This window comes from Vanacampus margaritifer, chromosome 6, assembly GCF_051991255.1.
Source record: "Vanacampus margaritifer isolate UIUO_Vmar chromosome 6, RoL_Vmar_1.0, whole genome shotgun sequence".
NCBI classification, from domain to species: Eukaryota; Metazoa; Chordata; class Actinopteri; order Syngnathiformes; family Syngnathidae; genus Vanacampus; species Vanacampus margaritifer.
In genome coordinates this window covers 29,901,031-29,914,883 of record NC_135437.1, presented here as the reverse complement: position 1 = coordinate 29,914,883, position 13,853 = coordinate 29,901,031, and the positions used below count along the sequence as shown (strand labels likewise).

The 13,853-nt window shown below is 47.0% G+C and overlaps 1 protein-coding gene across 1 annotated transcript in view; it reads left to right on the top strand.

Annotated features, from left to right (window-relative positions):
- The window catches only part of LOC144053861 (calcium-dependent secretion activator 2-like), a 92,380-nt gene extending 78,605 nt beyond the window's left edge, over positions 1 to 13,775 (top strand). Inside the window, exons 27-29 of the mRNA XM_077568717.1 lie at positions 2,100 to 2,207; positions 10,830 to 10,934; positions 11,115 to 13,775. Of these exons, the coding sequence (XP_077424843.1) occupies positions 2,100 to 2,207; positions 10,830 to 10,934; positions 11,115 to 11,285 (384 nt within the window). The 3' untranslated portion in view covers positions 11,286 to 13,775. The remainder of the gene's footprint in view (positions 1 to 2,099; positions 2,208 to 10,829; positions 10,935 to 11,114) is intronic.
- The last annotated feature ends 78 nt before the right edge of the window (positions 13,776 to 13,853 follow it).

The following is a 13,853-nucleotide window of genomic DNA, read 5'->3' as shown; positions in this document are numbered from 1 at the left end:
GAACAGAACTCAGTTGTAATCGGGAGTCTCCTAGTCGTAAGGTCCATCTTTGCCATAGCACGTGAAGGCGGGGTTAGACCGGAAGTGAGGGGCGGGGCTTGGACCGGAAGGGAATGGGGGCGGGACTTAGACCGGACGTGAAGAGGCGGGACTTGGACCGGAAGTGAGTGGGGCGGGACTTAAACCGGAAGTGAGGGGTCCTAACTTAGACCAGAAGAGAAGGGGCAGGACAGGAAGTGATGTCACGCCTGTCAAAAAGTTTGGCAAGAAGTAGATAGTTTATCTCTGTCACCTGAAGTGTCCTTGATTGAAAGCAAACATGGCCGGATGTTGTTTGTTTTGGCAGGGCGACTTTTTGACAATGTTGTCGTTTGTATGGAAGCAAAAGTTTTGTTCTGTGTCCCGGTGGCTTTTTTTTTTTTTTTTTTTTTTTTCCTCATTGTGTTCTTCACTGACGAACGAGCGAGGACACTTTTGCTGACAGAAAAGCAAAGTTGTGAACCTTGTTTGTGTTTCTTGACCTCAAAGACGAGACGCAGGCGTGCGCTTGACGGCCGTCTTTGATGGTCTGTCGTCTGGCTGACGCTTGTGACAGGCGGGCGTGTCCACCGGCCGCTCGTCAAACCTTTGCTTCTTCTCTCTTGGCCCTCCCTCCCTCCCTCGAACCTCCCTCCTCCCTTCTTCCCTCCCTCCCTCAATTCGCACGGACACCAGTCCAGCAGATGCCCCTGCGGTCATGTGACCCCACTTTAACCTCTTTTTCCCGCCCGCTGGTCCGTCTGAATTACAATCGCCTGAATGAGCGCTGGCGGCGTGTCACTTCCTGTTAAGAGCGCCTTGCGTGGCTGCGTTTGTTGCGTCGCACGTCGGCAACTTTTGCTCCGGTTGCGCCCGACGACAACAATTGCGCCTTCGATCCTTCAAGCCACCTTTTGACTCCACCGTGTAAAGCTTTGCGTGTTTGTCTTGTGTTGGCTTCCTCGTTTAGGAGCTGACGTGACGCGCTGTGGTGAGATACCAATGATGCCCCCCCCCCCCCACAAGCCCTCTCCCCCCCCTCACCTCGTCTTTCCCCCCCGAGGGCCACGCAGACTGTGAAAGATGTCAAAGCGATTACAAAAAGCGTTCGACTTGTAATCTCCCCTGACAACGAGAGTGTGAATGAGGATATCGCTCGGGAGTGTGGCACTGCGTGTGTGTGTGTGTGTGTGTGCGTGTGTGTGTGTGTGTGCGTGCGTGCGTGTGTTTGTGTCAGCACACAGCACACACACAAAAGCATCAGGTCTTTGGTCTGTCCTGATAACTCTTAAGTGACTCACTTGTTGAGGAGCACAAACTCATAACATTCATTACTAGTTGCACTGATTGACATGAAATTTGGTCTCGAGGACCCACGCCTGAAATTGAACTGGAAGTCGGCCATTTTGGTTTGAAGCAGATTTGGTAACAGGCCCTCCGGCAATGAATGTCTTTCAGAGGTTTTACTTTTGTGACCTCCTCCAAGGAATTTTTGGTGTTCACTTGTGATTCACACAATTGGACATTTTCAAGGGACGACACCGTGTTTTTTTTAAGCCCTTCCACAGTTTAATTCTAGGCATATAATGCTAAAATCTTTCCTTTGACAAAATCGCGATGTCATTTCTTCTTAAATAGGAGTTATTTCAGTGGCTATTTTTCTGACCCGGAAGTCAAACGCCGGGTTCCGTCAAACCCCGCCTCCCCCCCTGTGGCTGCCGCGCCCCGTCCGAGCCGGCTGCGAAACATACCGATAGGTTTTAAGCCGATTTTTAAAATGAACTCTTAAGTTTCACGGTCTGCGTTTAGTCCGCGGAGACGTCAAACCGTGCCAACGGTTCGTTTTCTCCGGTTGGGAGGGGCTGGTGCTTGGCGAGCAGAATAACGCGAGTTTCTCATACAGGGTCCAATGAAGGAAAACAAAACTTTGCTCATGATTTTGGCGAGGAATTAGCATTTGAAGATGGCTACAAGTTCCAAAAAAGTTGCTTTTTCATGTCGCAGTCCCTTTGAAAAGACGTCATTGAATGCGATCAACGACTCCAAAATCTTGTTTGTTTGTTTGTTTGTGTGCTGGACAGAAATCAGGCTCGGACCTGGCCGACACTTATGTGACTTTCGTGCGGCAGAACCAGGACATCCTCCGCGAGCGCATCAGTGACGAACTCTACATCGACAAAGTCTTTGAGGTGAATCACCTCCTGATCCTGCTCCTCCCCCTTCTCCTCCTCCTCCTCCTCCTCTTCCTCCTCCTCCTCCTCCTTTTTGGTAAATGCTAAATGAGCTTTGATTTGAATTTGCTTTTCCATTTCACTTGCTCTTCATGTTTTCCTTCCTCCTTCCTCCTGCTGTATGACCTCCTCCTCTTCCTCCTCCTCCTCCTCTTCCTCCTCCTCTTCCTCCTCCTCCTCCTCCTCCTCTTCCTCCTCCTCCTCCTCCTTTTTGTTAATGCTAAATGAGCTTTGATTTGAATTTGCTTTTCCATTTCACTTGCTCTTCATGTTTTCCTTCCTCCTTCCTCCTGCTGTATGACCTCCTCCTCTTCCTCCTCCTCCTCCTCCTCCTCTTCCTCCTCTTCTTCCTCCTCCTCCTCCTCCTCCTCCTCTTCCTCCTCCTTCTCCTCCTTTTTGTTAATGCTAAATGAGCTTTGATTTGAATTTGCTTTTCCATTTCACTTGCTCTTCATGTTTTCCTTCCTCCTTCCTCCTGCTGTATGACCTCCTCCTCCTCCTCCTCCTCCTCGCGTCCGTTCGGCCTGTTTGACAGCCGCCTTGCTACCCGGACATCTCTTTTAGCTCGACTTCCTCCTGTTTGTTGTCTTTTGCTCCTCTTGAATTGTGAAGAAGAAGAAAAACGGCGCCTCCTTCCAGGCAACGTCGCGCCCAGCGGGCCTGCGTTTTTCTCGCCCGCTTGTGTTACGCCGCACTTGCACACAAACATCGTCTCGACCGTCCCACGCTGTTCGTTTGTCTTCCTGCACGGCGGCGCGTTGAAAATATTTCCGTGAGTTGTTGTCAAACACGCTGTCCGATCGATAGGGCGGACATGACGCCTCAGACCTCGCCGCACATTAGCAGCACAAAAGCGGCCCTGCCACACATTACCGCTGCTATTTGTGCGTGCGTGCGTGCGTGCGCGTGCGTGTGGGTGTGAGGGTCTAGCTAATGGGCTCCACTAGCGTCCAGTCACGCTTGGAGGCCTCCCGACCCGTCTCCGCTCGGCCTCTCGCCGTCCGTCACACTTGCGGCGAGCGAGCGGCCATTTTGTGCGAGTGTGATGAAGATAATGGAGCACATCATCTTCATCATCATCATCGTGAGGTGAGCGTGCGGGAGGCTGAACAGGATTCATTTGAGGAAGGAGGTCGAGACCCCCCCTGAACCCCCCCCCCCCCTCCCCCGCCAGGCAGCACGATCATCCAAACTTCTTCCTCTTCACTTTTGCTAGACTTTTTTCTTTCCTTTGCGTGACCTCGCCTTTAATTATGCTTTTATTGCCACCATTTTCCTTTCAATGAATATTTTGTTTTGCCATTTTTATTTCATGTTAATGTTTCATGTTATACAACTCGACGCCAATCTCCACAAATATATGCATTATTATGACATTTATTTTGACGTGGAATTCCAACACTGTTAGCCCGAATAAATTAGCAGAACTCCAAAAAAGTGAGCTAATCTTTAATCTCTAATCTCGCCTTGCTTGACTTTTTTGGAGTTGAACAACTCAAACGTTAAAGTTTTGCAGAACTTGAATTGTTTGATTACACCTATTTTTATTTTATTTTAAGTATTACTAACTTATAAATGTTATCAAACCACTGGTTTAAGTTAACAGAAGTCCAAACCATAAGTACGCGGTGTTCCCACGAGGGTGGCGGGAATGCTGGAGCCTATCCCAGCTGTGTTCAGGAAGTAGCTGGGGTACGCCCTGAGCAAGGCCAGAGGGCCGGATTCCAACTCACAACCTCTGGACTCGGAGGCAGACGTGTGAACCCGTTGGCCAGCGTGCCGCCCGCTATCAGCATATGTTTATAATCTAACAGGAATTATTATTCATTGATTTCAACCAGATTGGAAACTGACAACAAATGATCATTTACAATGTCAACTCTAGAGCGCAAATAAAATGACAAATTCATAAGTCAAATAAATGATGAAACATCCGCTAATTTATGTTTTTAAGTTGCACAAAAACTAGTATACTGTAGTTCAATTTAATCCAAACTTTTTTTTTTAGTACAAATGACTCATAAAAGCATACAAAGTTACACCGACTTAAAAAAGTTAAGTTAGTAGAAGTTTCCAAGTAAGGGCCGTTAAAAAAAAAAAGATTGGCGTTTAAGGAACCTAGCACTCATTTGGACACGCCCACTTGATGACAAACGATTATGAACATCAAATTTGAGAAAACATTTCTTTTCATTAGGACAACTTTCTGAAACGCCCATTGTTGATTGTTAGAACAGTTTTTACAAACAATCGTCATCTGAAACAAAAAAAACGATATGATGACATCTTGTGTACGTGACACGAAAGTCAGTCTTGCGCGTGCGCTTGCGCGTGCGCGTGCGCGCGCGGTCTCATCTTGACAAGACACACGTGTCTCATCTGTGCGGTCCTTCACGTCCTCCTCCTCCTCCTCCTCGTCTGCTGCATGTTGAAGATGATGAGCATGATGAAGACGACAAGCACGCACGCACGCACGCACGCACGCACGCGCACGCACGCGCCTCCTTAACGGCGTGTAAATGGAGTATGGAGGAGCTCCTTAATTGAGCAAATTAGAGGACGACAGTGAAAGCAGATGGTGGGAAGGCAGGAGGTGGGAGTGGGTGGCTGCTGATTACAGGGGGAGGCGTGGGGGGGGGTGTCTTCGAGGGGGAGGGACGGCGTGTTACTGTCAGAAATAAAATGAAGGGGGGGGGGGGCAGCCCCCGAGCCCCCCTGCTGGTGTCAATATAATGAATGATACAATTTCAACACATTGACACATGCTGCCGCTTTCACACAACACACATTTTACCAGCGTGCCTTTATTGGAAGAAATTATTATTTCAAGAAGGAAAAGCATCGTATTATTTGAGAAAATAAATTTGTATTTTTACACTATCCATCTACAATGAGTGGAGAAAATGTATTTTCGCATCCTTATTTGAGGAAATCGCATTTTATTTTCACGCTATCCATCTACAATGAGTGGAGAAAATGTATATTTAGAATGATTACATCCTTATTTGAGGAAATAAATAAGCTGTCACATTATTAGTTGAGTAAATAAAAGTACATAAATAAACACGCATTCTCCCCTGGCAAGTCTAAAAGTTTGTCATCTTTGTGTGGAAAACATCGTGAAGCTCCAATTGAAGCATTTTTTTGTCAGTTCAGTCTTCTCGCCCGAGTCCAGCGTCGTGTCCCGGTCATCTGGTTTTTAGTCCTTACCTGTCTGGACTTTCTGTCCGTGCCCATATCTTTAGTCATCATCATCATCATCATCATCTCGCTTTTTTAACAGTAAAAGTTCAAAACAATTACACGTGTTTTAAAAATAATCATTTAAAAAAAAAATTGAATTAAATTGGCGGCCTAATCATTGTGTGTACAATTTGCCATTTCTCTCATTTGCTGCCAAAAATGTATAAAAACATTCTATTTGAAATATTGCCGTGGTCCCAAAGACGTATTTATACGTTTTTGTGGGGGGCAGAGGGTTACGATACGATATACTTTTATTTTCCCCGTGGGGAACTTTTTCCTGGACTCCGTCCAGCTGCAGTTTGAGAAAACAACAGAATAGAAAGAGATGAAATTAAAATTAAATAAATAAGAAGTGCAGCAATAAGTAGAAGACTTCCCAGAAGTCTTCACAGGAGTATACATGTGTAGAGAAGTACATTACACACACACATATACACACTCCTATATATATATATATATATATATACACACACATGAGTATGTATACAACATTGCACCATATATATATATATATATATCTTATTGCACTTAGTTAATGTCGGTTGTTAAGCAGTTTGATGGATGTCGGCAGGAATGAGTTCTTGTAGCGGTTCAGCCTGGTTCTGGGGGCCCTGAATCTCCTGCCGGAAGGCAGTAGCTGCGACTCATGATGCAGAATGTGAGTCGGGTCAGTACCAATTTTCTGTGCCAGTCCGGTGACGGACCGCTCATAAAGCATCTGTAGGGAAGGATGATTCCCGACCCCCATGATCTTCACGGCAGTCCGCACCAGACCGGCAATCTGTGACCTCGACTGCACAGTCAGGTTGCCGTACCAGGCCGCAATGCCGTATCTGATGATACTTTCCAATGCAGCCCGGTAGAACAACAGCATGATCCTCTGCTCCACTCCATAGACCCGAAGTCTGCGTAGGAAATAGAGACGCTGTTGGAGTTTGGAGCAGAGACTTCCAACGTGTACCCTCCATCTGAGTGTGTTGTCGATGTGGACCCCCAGATACCCGTATGAAGCCACCTGGCTGATGGGATTGCCTAACGACTGGCCCGTCGGGGTCACCAACAGTTTTTGGATCAAATATCACCTCCTCTGTCTTCCCCACATTGAGCACAAGATGATTCTGGTCATGCAGTAACAGACCTGAAGAGGTGGCTTAAAGCAATGGTAGTTATTACAAAAAAACGGCCAGCAGGTGGCAGCAGAGTATAAGAGATTAACCAGGGCCATGTTAAAAAAAAACAATTTTCCTTGTTTTTGTATACAATGATGAAACTTAGCTATATTCTAATGCTATTTGCTGCAAAACATCAACAGATAGAAATGTAGATTCTAATCTTCCATGTTTTGATAGCAATAAAACACAATATTTTGTGGGCCTTTCAAAATCAGTCCCAATCCAGTCCAACAGCCGGGAGCGAAGCTGGTTGCTTCAGTGAAAATGGCTGCCAGTCAATGAGTTAACAGCTTTTGTACCTTTAGCTTCTCATCACTTGGGTTCGACAGACCTGAAAACACTTTACCTTGTCCATTTTTGTTGGACTTCTTTGGAAAAGCGTGAAATTGAAGCGCAGCGGCCCGTTTGCCGTCCACTCGAGTGTCCTCGTAATCAGGTTTTCAGTCACCCGGGCTTGAGTCCCGATCGTCCGGTCTTAAGGCGTATTGGTCCGTTTGTGTTCCAAATCTTTGATGTGCAAAAGTTTGTCATGTTTAGAATTTTGGGTGCCGGAATTTTTATTTTTATTATTTTATTTTTTATTTATTTATTTATTTTATTTTATTTTTTTTTTTTTTTCTGGAGAGCTCAGTATTGTTCATTTGGCATGTCATCATCATTGCTCTCCTTTTTTTTTTTTGTATGTGGGTGTGCGTGCGTGCGTGTATTCATTAGTTCGCCTAAAACCTATTAAAAAATCCCATACCGTTCACCTAAACCGAACACTTCAGAATCCAGCCAGAGTCGTGGGGCCGTCAGGAGACCCGAAGAAAGACCAAAGAAAAGAAAGGAAAGTGAAGTCCAGCACCGACCAGACACCACCCACCGGGCCACCAGCCAGAGTCCTTCACCAACCCCAGAGACATCTGAATTCCAACAAATCAGGGAGACCTCAAGAGACCAAAGGAGAGACTGAGGAAAGGAAGGAAGGACAGATGAAGCGGAGTGAGATCCACAGACACCAGCCTCCACCGATTCAATGACCTGAGGAAGAAGCAGATTGTGTCTGAGTTTCGGTAGATGCTGGTGTGGTGGATCTCCACCAAAGAGGGGAGCCGTCGACCCCCGCCAGGACAGAGCAAGCGCAACACCTCAGGGCCCCCCAGGCCGCGGCAGCGCCAAAGGACGACCCCCGGGCCCCGCAGGGGCCACGGCCAGAGAGCAAACCCAGGAGCAGGAGCGCCCCCCACCCCAACGCGGCCCGCACCATCCACCCCAACCCAGCCCCAGCCGCCCCCAGGCCCCCAGACACCCCCACCGCACCCCCACCCCCCACCCCTCAACCAAGCCGCCCCCGACCCCACCCCCACCAACCGGCAGCCCCCGACCCCCAGATCCCGGGGACAACCCACACCCAGGCACCGGCGCCGAAGAGGGGCCGGGCAGCGGAGCGGAGAGGGCATCCGCGCCCACCCCACCCCCCACCACGTGGAGGGACGGAACACCGGGGGCAGAAGGGGAGATGGGGGCACCGGAGGACGGGCGGCACCCCCGAACCCCAGGCCCAGCGGGGAGAGGCCCCGGTTGTCACCCCAACGTTCTAAGCGAAAACTAACCCTGTTACTGAGTTCGCCAGCTCGCCGACCGGCGAACTCTACCCCTAAACCTTGAGTGTGACCCCACCCAGTGTATATACATAAGTGTGTGTGTGTGGTGCATTAAAATTGGGAGCAGGTGAACCGGAGCAGAGGGAAATGATATCCCCATGCTCCGATCCACCCGCCTCCCAGGCATGTCAATGAGCGTATGTGGTGCATTAAAAGAAATTAATGGGGGGGGACACACGGACAGGGGACCGCAGCACTGCTCCATACTGCGGTCTGCCCCAACCGATGGCGCCCCCCCCCCAGTTGTGTGGCGCATTAAAATTGGATGGGAGTTGTAGGGCGAAGATGGTGTTACCACCCTACCCCACTCCCCCTCAAAGTGTGTTATGTGCCCTATATGGCTATAAAAGTGTATTGTGCAAAACTAGTGCAGTGAGTTAAGAGGAGCGACCAGCTGGGGCCGGAAATTTTTTCAAAGTTGTAAGTCAAGGACTTGACGGCGGTCCAAACAAAAAAATGCGCTCGTCTCATCATCGTCATCGTTAATGTTGCCTTGAGGATGAAAAGCAAAAGGTCATTTTGTTAATTCTGTGGGTGCAAAGTTAAGTTGAAAGACTTTAGAGTTGCGTTGATAAGATTCTGCATTCATGGCTTGATGACTTTATTCAAATAATTCAAGTTTGCCTCCAAGTCAGAGGTGAGCCGTCGACAATGGACGGAATCAAGTATCGGCGACCCGTGCGTCTTTGGGGTTTTGTGCAAAACGTTAAATAACCTCCGAGCTGTTTTTCTTCCGCCGCAGTCGAAATTAATTAGAAGTGCGCGCGACTGCAGCCTCTTCAAGCGCGTGTGAATATTTGGGGTCATCGCGTGTCACGGCAATCTCCCGCATGCTGAATGGAAAGCGCCGGCACACCCGCCGCTCAATGCGCTCTTCAGGCTTGATTTCAGATTTCAGCGTTTGATTTGCGTCCGGTGAGGAGAAGAAAAGCGGCTGTGAACCCTGCGGAGGATTTTGACGCCTCCCTCGCAATCTTCTTCGCCTCGCTGAAGGTTGAAACGCTTTTCAGGGACATTTATTTGTCTCGCTGGTAAAAAGCGTGAAAGAGATGTTCCGGGTGGAGTTCTACAAGTGAACACCTAGCCTGGCGCGGTCTGACGAGCGCTTCATCCCGTCTACCTTCCTGGTTGTCACAAAGGTAGACACCTCGGAGGCGCTTCCAAGTCGTCGAGAAAAGATGCTCGAAACGCCGTCTTTTCTTTTCACTCGACGTTTGAACTTCTCACAGGAACCCTTTGGCCATGGTTGAGGAAGGCGTCCCTATTTAGTGTGGGACGACCTTCATACCGGTCAGGAGTTCTACTTTGACCAGCGTGGTCTTCATCCATCAGTCAAGGTTTCTTTCTTAACCTGAGGTCCTTCTTTGGTTTGCTTTGGAACTGCTTCTATTCCTGAGAGAAAATAATGAAAAGTCTTCGGCTTGAATGCTGTCCATCTTTTGGTCAAAGCTTCTTTCCTTGGCTTGAAAGACTCTCTTTGACCTCCATTGATTATTTTTCCTCCGTGAAGGTTCCTTCCTTGCCTTTTGATTAGAATGACGTCCACTTCTCGGCGAAGGGTGATCAAAGATCCTTCTCGGGTCTGAAATAAGCTCACGTCCTTTTCCCGGAGTGGTCGTCGTCATCCCTCAGAAAAGGGTACGAAGGTGCCATCCAGATCGTAGAACAATCTCCGAGCCCTTGTGAAGGTTTTTTTCTCGTGACGATTCCTCTCTTGGCTTGGAGAAACTTCTATGACTTGTTGAAGGTTGGTAGGAGGGAAGTCTCGTCTTTGGTCTGGAATGACCTCCATTGCTCATGATTGAGTTTGAGCCTTTTCTAGCCTGGACTTCATCCACGCTCCTTATTGTGCTTCGTCCGATTGTGGTGCGGAAAAACCTCCATGAACTTGAGCGGTCTTCATCCCTCAGTGAAGGATTCTTCCTTGACGTCCAGCAATCTCTGAACCTCGGTTTGAGCTTTTCCCTTGGGGAGGCCAGATCACGATCTTCCTTGGTCTGCAGCAGCCGTAGCTCATTTGGAAGTCCGTCCTTGGATCCTTCTCGGTCTTCGCTAAACTTGGAATCATTTCCCTCATTTGATGAAGGTGCCTTTCAATACTTGGTGTGGGCTCAGACCTAAACCGCCTTCTTTGTCTTCAGATCCATTTTGATTGCAAGCAGTCCGACATTCGCTGCTTTCATGTAGACCGAGTGACGTTCTTGGCCGGGAAGATTTTGGGTCCGGAGACGACATCTTTTGTTGTTCCTCTTGATCATCGTCCATCCTGTGACGAAGGAGCTCTTTGCCGTCATGTGACGTTCGTGACTTCGCTTCATGTTCGTCTCCGTCCAACTGATGGAAAAGCAAAGCAGAAAGAATTCTGAGCATGTCGTCTGTATGTTCTTGTTTGATCCCTTTCCGTTTGGTGCCGTTCCATCTGATGAGCTTGATTCTGCTCAAGTCTGGTTTGTTCCATCAACAAACCAGAAAGAAATGCGGTTCATCATGTTTGTGTTGTTGTTTTGTGCGCGTAGCAATGGTACAGCGTTTCCATGAAGGCGCTTTGCGTGTGGCTGGCGGATCGACTGGACCTCCAGCTGCACCTGTTCCAGCTCAAGACCCTCATCAAGATCGTCAAGGTGAGCAAGGTTTGATCTGAATTGTCGTGAGTCACCCATCAGCTTTTCTGATTTCATTTTGGGAGTTCAAGAAGTTGTCCTCCAAGTCATTCCTTTTCCCGCCGTATTCAATCGATGAGGTCAATTTTCATGCCCTCAACCTCACGACGCGACGCCTCCTCCCGTCTTCTTTCCCCACAGAAGAGCTACCGGGACTTCCGTCTTCAGGGCGTCCTGGACGGGACGCTCAACAGCCAAAGCTACGAGACGGTCTACAACCGGCTGACGGTGGAGGAGGCCACGCTGGCCGTCAAGACGGGAGACGGCCTGGACGGGATCAGCATGCGGGACAGCGACCAGGACGACGACTGAACCTTGCTATCGCGTCACCTTCAAAACTTCAAGTTAGTGAAGAAATCAATGGCCAGAAGCTAAGCTAACGTAGCATCCATGTTGTTCTAGTGTGGCGAATGCTAGCAAGCCGAACAATGTTGTGCTTGGTAGGTACAGTATGTGGAGCAGTTTTGAAGAAAGTCTACACAGCCCTTTTCAAATGCAAGACTTTTTGATGGGGAAATAATTGACTCCACGATTTATTTTCTTTCATAAATGTCATGAAAAGCCTACTAAAAACAGCTCAACTTTATTTGGGGTCAACCAGAGAAACTTTGAATGCGCCGACTCCCTTTTTTCATCGGTTCATTATGAACTGAGCCACGTCCTCAGTTAGAGAGTGTGCACACTTTTGCAACCACATTAGCTCAGTTGTTTGTTTTTACTGTCCTTCTCAAAAATATTTTTTTCTTATTCAATTGAATGGGCTAAAGGTTACATTAATTGTGGGAAAAGGGTTTTCTACCACAAAAAAAACCTGCCATTGCCACAGGGGTGTGTAGACTTTTCATATCCATTGTAGGTAGGAATGGAAAAAATGTACAAATGTAAAAACTGTTTGTCGTAAAATTATTTTCACAAATAGACGCCATATTCCAAATAACCACCACGTGTCATCCACTTGAGCACAATAAACGCCTGCCCTCAAATAAATAGATGTAGTTTTCATATTTTTCCCACCAGTGAGCATAATTATGTCAGTTCACACACGGACATAAGCCCATTTGAACTTCGTTGCTAAACAAAACAGCAGCATGTCTATCAAATGAATAAAAATCATCCCTTACAGACAAATTAACACCTCCCCTCAAATAGATTTCTTCCTTAGCAGTGAGCATTTATTACATCTGCCAAGAGTTTGAGCTGATTGGAGCTGTTGCTAACCAAAACAGCAGCAACATTCTCAGGCGAATCAGTTATCCGCTGGATCAAATGAACCCCTCCCTCAAATAGACGCCTCCCGTTTTCCCCACCAATAAGAATAATGACATCCTACCGCTCACACACTGCTTATGTGATTTGGAGCCCATTTCAACTTTGTGGCTAACCAAAACAGCAGCAAGTAAACAGTCTCTCAAGTCTTCTTTTTTTTCACTTGAAAAAATGACAAATAACCTTCAAATTAAATTGTCCACATGAGCAGATTAACGCTTCCCTCAAATAGACTCCCTGACACATTCATTAGGTGGAAAGCTATAGTTTGGCCCGTTTAAACTCTGTTGCTAATGAAAACAGCAGCAAAAACATTTCTTCTGATGAATTAAGATCATCCACTTGAATGAATGAACACCTCCCTCAAATAGATGCTACTTCCATATTTTCTCACCTGTACGCAGAATCGTAGACCTCGACAAAGACATTGAGCCTTGAGCGAATTTGTGTCACTAACAAAAACAGCAGCACCTAAACAGTTTCTCAGATGAATGAAATCATACCCTTGAACAAATGAACACCTCTCTCAAATAAGGCAGCCAAATTCTTCCAGGTGGACACGACTGGACAATGTTGCTAACCGAAACGAGACGATAATCCATCAAAATCTTCCACTTGAAAATGTCAACACCTCCCTCATATAAATGCCCCCCCCCTTTTTCTCCACCTGTCCGTGCACAGTTACATCCGTTTGTGGACCGATGTCAGCGTTTGAGGCTATATGCAAATTCTGTCGCTAACCAAAACAGCAGCAAGTAAAGGTTCTCAACGATGACTCAAAATCATCCACTTGAACAGATGAACGCCTCCCTCGAATAAATAATCGAATAAAGACACTCGCCCTCATGACGACATCCTTTGGCAACAGCAGCAAAAGAAACTTTTCTTTTTTTGAATCAAAATCAACCACAAGAAAAAAATGAACACTGCCCTCAAATGAATGCAACACACACACGCGCACACACACACACACACACACACACACACACACACACACACACACGCCACCCCCAACCACTCCGGGTGATTACAGTATGTCTATTTGTCAGTAGATGTCAGCATTTGAGCCCATGTAAACTCTGTCGCTAACCAAAACAGCAGCTCTCAGATGAATTGTGTCCACCACCAGGACCGCTCTGACTTCTGAAATGCGCCCCTTAGTGGACGGTTGAGTCAACAAGACAATATGTATTATTATTATTATTATTATTATTATTATTATTATTCACGTTCATGTCATGCGTTTGTTTGTGTGCGTGAGCAGAGCCAATCACGTGGCAGGAAATCAAATGTTCCCTAATATTGCCACAATTAGATTCTTGATTATGAAATGTTACATTTGACACGTTTGAAGCCATTCATGACAACTTAGTGTATTTATTTAATGTTTTTAGGTTTGATTATTTTTATTTTTTTTATGTATTGTTGAAGTGCTCGCTGTTGTCAGAAAGAGAAAAAATAAGTGCAGCCTGGATGACAATTTTGTAGATTGTGATGTTTGGTCACGTGTTGTCCAATAAACGTCTTTTTAAAGCCGCCAATTGTTTTTGTCACGTGATGTCGAAACGCCCAAAGGATTGGCGCGCAGGTGACGTCATCTCTGCGTTCTCATCA